This window comes from Nelumbo nucifera, chromosome 2 (assembly GCF_055504915.1).
Source record: "Nelumbo nucifera cultivar China Antique chromosome 2, China Antique-T2T, whole genome shotgun sequence".
In the NCBI taxonomy this organism is placed as follows: Eukaryota; Viridiplantae; Streptophyta; class Magnoliopsida; order Proteales; family Nelumbonaceae; genus Nelumbo; species Nelumbo nucifera.
The window spans coordinates 111727379-111733976 of record NC_142650.1 but is presented as its reverse complement, the minus strand read 5'-3'; the positions used below and the strand labels follow the sequence as shown (position 1 = coordinate 111733976).

The window sequence follows — 6598 nt, the reverse complement described above, 5'->3', positions numbered from 1 at the left end:
GAAGAAAATCAATAAATTTTAGGGTTGGAGGGGAATTCTTGGGAGTAGACTTAACCAATTCTTTCTTAATTGGTAATTATAAGCGATAGACACTTAAGGAATTTGAGGGTACGTACCCAGCAAATCACATTCAAAGAGAATACAATCCGAGATGTACTGACGAATTCTGAATTTTCTTTTCTTCTGAGAAATCCTGACCTCTGGTTAATTCCATTTCACCAAACTGAATTCTTATTTGGAGCAACGAAATAATACTTTCTCAAAAAAAAAAGAAAAGAAAAAAACTTAATCTACAAGGATGAAGTAGGAGAAATGTATTTCTCAAGTGTATTTTGGTACCACATCATCATATATAATTGTTAACTAATAAGAAAAAGATAACATTTTGTGGATATTGTCCGTAACAAAGTAGTAAGTAGAGGTAATACAAACATCAATTAGATAAAACCAAACTCGTCGCCAATAGGGGTTTATGTAGAAGACTACCACCAAACCCAACAACACTGTTATATAAGAAGCTATAAAGCTTACAACAAAGCTGTCCATGTCCATGTCCATGCCATCAGGAGCTGTTTGCATAGATGGTGGTGCCTTGGAACTGTTTGTGCAATTATTCTTCTTTAAGGGTTCTCCACAAAGAAGAGGGTTGCCCTCATAGCTACTTTCTCCGAATGTTGCAAATTGTCCTTTTCTCTCTGGAGTCCTTCCGGATAGGTTGTTATGAGCCACATTGAAATTCGACAAAGAGTTTAGCTCAATCATGTGAGGAGGGATCATTCCCGTCAAATTGTTGTAGGAAAGGTCCAAACTCTCTATTTGTCTCAGATTTGAAAAGCTTGGTGGGATTTGCCCATTTAAATAGTTGTGCGACAGGTTCAATGCACGAATATCACTTAAATCTCCAATTTCAGGTGGGATATTGCCTACTAATTTGTTGCAAGAGAGATCAATTCCAGACATGAGCTCAAGATCAACACCCTTGTAAGTTTCGTACCGGAATTTTGTTGTGAACTCCACTTCTTGTTCCACTATGACGTCTTCAACATCCGCATCATTTTCAATTTCAAACCCAAAAAGCATACTTTTATATGAATATAACGCACCATATCCGATTCCAAAAAGCTTAACTTCTGAATTTCTTCCATTTGAGTTTGATTCTCCTTTAAATGTGATGTTATTTAAGCAAGAAGGTATCGAACCTGAGAGAAAGTTGTGAGAGAAATCCATTATGCTGAGATTTTTCAACTGGCACAATTGTACTGGAATTTGACCTTCAAATTGATTCCCTTTCAAAAGAATGGCATTTAGAGATGAAAGCCCACCAATCCATTCTGGAATTACACCATTTAAGTGGTTATCCCTAATGTCCAATGTCACCAAGGAAGTGCTGTTTGAGAATGCATTCGTCATTGGTCCTTCCAACCTATTTTTCTGAAGATGCACATGCTCCACTTGTGGGCTAAAGCAAGAAGGAATCGAGCCCTGGATATCGTTTTCAGAGAGATCCAAATATCTGAGACGATGTAGTTGACAAAACTCACTTGGAATTGATCCTTCAAGATGATTATTACGCATAACAAGAGACTGAAAACTTGATAAGTTTCCCAACCATCTAGGTAGTGGACCGGATATGTTGTTATGACTGATATCTAATTCAGACAAATAATTAGGACCATGCAACAAGGTATCTGGAAGATTTCCGCCAAAGAGATTGTGATCCAGGTATAACGACACCAACCAAGTTAGGTTTGTAATTGTAGGAAGTATTTTTCCATACAAATTATTGCACGATAACTTAAGAAACACTAAGTTGGAGCACCCCGTGACCAAGTGCTCTGGAATTTGACCTGATAAATTATTATTGGAAAGATCCAGAATCTGTAAAGATTTCATATTACCGATTGATGGGGGAATTTTTCCTTCAAAACAATTTTGTGATAGCTTTAAGAATTCTAAATTTGGAAAGACTACATCGATATTTGTTGGGATTGAACCGGAGAAGTTATTGTTAGAAAGGATCAAAACAGACAAATTTACACAAGGATGAGGAGGAAGAACAAGAGGGCCTGTAAAGGAGTTATTCATTAGATTTAGGCTTTGTAATTTGGTATTGTTTTCTAGCAACCAAATGGGAAATTCCTCCCTTAAATTGTTGCTAGAGAGTTGAACTACTCTCAACTCATGCTGGTAGTAGAGGAAACTCGGAAAAGCACCATTTTTGAATGTGAAACCTGACAAGGCAAGAGACTTCAATTGGAAGGATGGAACCCAGGTTGGATAGTCGTCGGCCTCAACTATTAGCCCGTTATCTTCACATTCAAATGAGTCAAATTTGGAAAGGTTAGTGAAGGAATGAAATGAAAACGAACCTTGGAAGCGGTTATGTGAAAGAGAAAGGTATTCAAGAGATGTGAGTCCAGCAATGAATGATGTGTCAAAGCTTCCTTCAAATTGATTGTAAGACAGATCCAATGCACGAAGGGATGTGAGGTTTCCTAAACAATGGTTGAGACTACCCACAAAATCGTTGTATCGAAGATCCAACTCCTGAAGGTTCCTTAGTTTGCACAACCCTGCATGGTGATTCAAAGCATATATATGTAAATTAAATAATGATTCTGTATATAACTAACCGTGTATTATTTAGAGAGAGCATAAGAAATGACACAAAATAGATGAAAAGATTTTTGATTTTCCAATAATTAACTTACCTTTATGTGGTAGTTGAGTGCCATTGAGTCCAATAGCTGAAGCAATTGATAAGAACTTGAGAGAAATCATTCCGCCCATGTTCTCGAGAAATTTGTTGTTGAGCGTACAATGAGATAAATCTAATAGCTCCAAGTTTCTCAAAGTATCCAACTCTATAAAGCAAAAAAAATGAAAAATATTAATTTAAAAATTTGTTGTTGAATAAGACTGTACTATCTCCAAGCAATTATATATTAATAAATCTACAATTAACATACCTTCACTGGTAATTGATCCACTCGTCAATGGATTTCCATGGAGATACAATTTCTTAATTACCGGTGCAAGCAGGCCAATATACTGTATAATCGTTGTGTTAAAATTGTTGGCTTCTAAATGTATTTCCTCCAACTTGTTAAACCTTTTGAGGTCTGAAATAAAAGCAGAAAACGTCAACGCAAACTACAACCCGAAGTAATCTCTAGTTGTTGAAACGGGCCCCGCCTTACACCAGCTGAGACCATGATAGACGACCTTCTGTGTACAGACCAAATCAACACAGCCTTTGGCATCAACTTGGTGTTTATCACACACGTTACGTAATACGTACCTTGGATCGGTGGAGTCTGATTGAATTCATTCCAACTCAAATCCAACCTTTGCAAGTTCTCGAGCCCAGTTAATTCTACAAATTATTCATCAAATTTGATAGTAATATTAACAAAGAAAATTAAAGTTGATTAAGAAATAGATAATCCAACTACTTAGAAATTCGTAAGAGATTTGAAGGCTTATATACCTTGGATTGCTAGAGTGCCGGTGAAATCATTTCTACTCAAATCTAACATTTGCAAGTTGTTTAGATCACTTAATTCTGACAAAAAAAAAGAAAACACCAAATATAAATAAACATGATAATTATATTGTAACAAAAGTAGTAATCAAGAGAGACAAATTGTGTATTTGCATTGGTACGTAGAGAAAATTAGGGAAGGAACGCAAAGAAGATTGTACGTACCATTTGCAGGAAATGTCCCGTTTAGATGGTTCTCACTAATGGAAAGAGACTTGAGGGATTTGAGGGCAATCAGGGAGGTAAAAATAGTGTTGGTGAAATTATTACGATTCAGATCCAGAATTTCTAGACTTTTGAAGCCTGTGAAAGAGTTATATATATATATGTAAATGAAAAAACATACATCAAGAATTAAAAGCAATCCGTCCAAATTGATTTTGGACTGGACGGAGTCTAATCCAATACCGATCCATTGATACTCTTAGTTGTCTAGTTTACAAACCATGGGCTGGATTAGTTGGAATTTCGTTGACCATGATGAATGATGCAACATCACTAAATGGATGCATGGCCAATATCATGAGTGGAGTCAAAGAAGCTTAATTACGTAATTATTGGTGGAGCAATGTCATAATTGAAACTATTGTAACACCAATCCAACACTTGCAACCACCTACTTCTACAAATTATTAATGAATGTTGGGAGTAATGTGTGATGGGGCGGCAAAAGAGCTTTTGTACGTACCTTGGATTGCTTGAACACTGCCATTGAATCCATTCCGACTCAAATCCAACATTTGCAAGTTCTCCAGACCGGCAAGTTCTGCACATCATTAATCATTAATGAAAGTTGAGAGTATAATTATATATATAAAGATAATATATGTGCCTCATCTGAATTCAATATACCTTCAGCAGGAAAGTTCCCTTCCAATTTGTTCCAACGGAGAGACAGATTCTTGAGGGATTTGAGGGCACCCAAAGACGGCAGGATGCGGTTGTTGAAATAGTTTTCACTCAAGTCGAGAACCTCCAGCCTCTTTAATCTACCCAACGGTTCCAGCCCTGCAATAAGAATAAATACATCCATCCATCTCGCTCTCAACGGCTGGATATTACTTATAGGCTTGGGGATTTTAGAGCGGTCATCCTCCAGCCTCTTTAAGCTTTGCCAAAAGAGCTTTTGTACGTACCTTGGATTGCTTGAACACTACCATCGAATCCATTATAACTCAAATCCAACATTTGCAAGTTCTCCAGACCGGCAAGTTCTGCACATCATTAATCATTAATGAAAATTGAGAGTATAATTATATATATAAAGATAATATATGTGCCTCATCTGAATTCAATATACCTTCAGCAGGAAAGTTCCCTTCCAAATTGTTCCCACGGAGAGACAGATTCTTGAGGGATTTGAGGGCACCCAAAGACGGCAGGATGCTGTTGTTGAAATAGTTATCACTCAAGTCGAGAACCTCCAGCCTCTTTAATCTACCCAACGGTTCCAGCCCTGCAATTATTCTTGTGTTGACAGTCATGGTTTAATTGAAAAACGATTATAAAACAAATTGCAGTTTTCTTAATTAATTAGCAATACCTTCATTGTCTGCCAAACCTCCAAACCCGTTGTAAGATAAGTTAAGATGTTGAAGCTCTTGAAAGGGAAGAAACAAGCTGGCATTTAGAAGCCAAGTTGGTATATGTGCATCATCATCATCATCATATAATGACGTATAATTGAGAGAAAGTTGGATGATTCGGCCAGTGGTGAGATTACATTGAACTCTCTCCCAGGCACAACAATCATCATTGTCATCGTCCTCAACCCAAGATGGGAGACGGCCGGAAGAAGTATCATCATGATCAGTCCATGGAACAGAAGCCTTGAAAGCTAAAAGAGCCATCTTCTCCTGCTCCAAACATGCCATTGATTCATGATGATGATGATGAAACTGATGAAGCAGCAGCATAACAATAAGCCATGCCCGTAATGTTCTCATCCTCAAAGCCCACTCCATGATTTTGAGAAATGGATGGATTTCCCCTGTTTCAGCTTTCTAACTCCCCTCTCCTCTATATATAGCTAGCTGTAATTAGAGCAAAATGAATAATAATCTTTGTGGTCTACATATTACCACAACTTCTACATCTTATAGACTTGATCTGATGTAATTATTAATAGAAATAGGATTTCTATTTATTTTAATATTGGATCGAAGATGGCGGCGCGGAAAGGGAGATTTCGCAGAGAAGAAGATTTCGCAGATGGGAGAATCGCTATCTGCGATTTGCAGTTTGTGAAACTGCATTCTGTGATCTAACCTCTGTTTTGCAGGATGGATTGTGCAAACAACCCTGATTGACTGATTGTTGGTTTTCTTTTACCAGTAATTAATTTCAGATTATTTTCTTGAATTAAAGATTTAATTAAAGATCAAACCCTAGACCCATTTGAACCAAGATTGGTTCAAACTGTTTGGACCGAATCTAGGGTTCAATCAAGGTTGAAAGTCAGCCCTAATTTTCCCACTAATGGGCCTAAGGATTGATATTTAATTAAATGGTTAATTCGGCCCAACCTGTAAAGGCCCAGTTTTAAACAGTTAAAACTGCTAAAAGCCCACTTAACCCTTAAAGCTATATGGGTTGAACCATTCGGCCCATATACCTAGATAATATTAATGGTTAATATTATGGATTTAAAATGGGCTTCAAATGGGCTTTGCAGATAATTAATTGATTGGATCAATTTATCCCTGCATGTGATGTGTGGATGTGTGATGTGCTACGTACATGGGCCATAAGTACTTGGCCCATGCTCAATCGACAGTGGCTCTTTCGCACACCATGGCTGAATGCACATCATTGCCATGGTGTCCCTTTTGGTCATTGGATGACCTCCCTCAGTGGTTGGCCCCACACCTCATCATGAGGTCTCGTGTGGAACCCTAGCCGATTTAGGCCCACCAAAATCTGGCTTTATGAAAGTCAGTGGGAGCCACTTTGGTTTGACCTAAAGTTAGAACTAGGGCGTATTTATCTGTTTCCTCCAGACAATATGAGTGTATGTGATAGGGAGATTCATATGATGAACTCTCTAAAGGCCTT

General features: G+C 37.6%; 1 protein-coding gene across 4 annotated transcripts; it reads right to left on the bottom strand.

The window, feature by feature from the left end:
- Positions 1–293: 293 nt before the first annotated feature.
- Positions 294–5556, bottom strand: LOC148802816 (cuscuta receptor 1-like). 4 transcript variants are annotated; one of them, XM_088897105.1, is made up of 12 exons: positions 5088–5556; positions 4845–5000; positions 4681–4758; positions 4397–4552; positions 4233–4310; positions 3710–3847; positions 3491–3565; positions 3302–3376; positions 2970–3122; positions 2712–2864; positions 2370–2573; positions 294–1199 (listed from the first exon to the last, which is right to left on the bottom strand). In XM_088897105.1, the coding sequence occupies exons 1-12, from the start codon at positions 5506–5508 to the stop codon at positions 364–366; spliced, it is 2523 nt and encodes an 840-aa protein (XP_088753231.1). In that variant the 5' UTR covers positions 5509–5556; the 3' UTR covers positions 294–363. The 4 variants fall into 4 exon arrangements, with proteins under 4 accessions (XP_088753231.1, XP_088753229.1, XP_088753230.1 ...); XM_088897106.1 differs by lacking the exon at positions 294–1199 and adding an exon at positions 1273–1513; XM_088897103.1 differs by having other exon boundaries at positions 294–2573.
- Positions 5557–6598: the final 1042 nt, after the last annotated feature.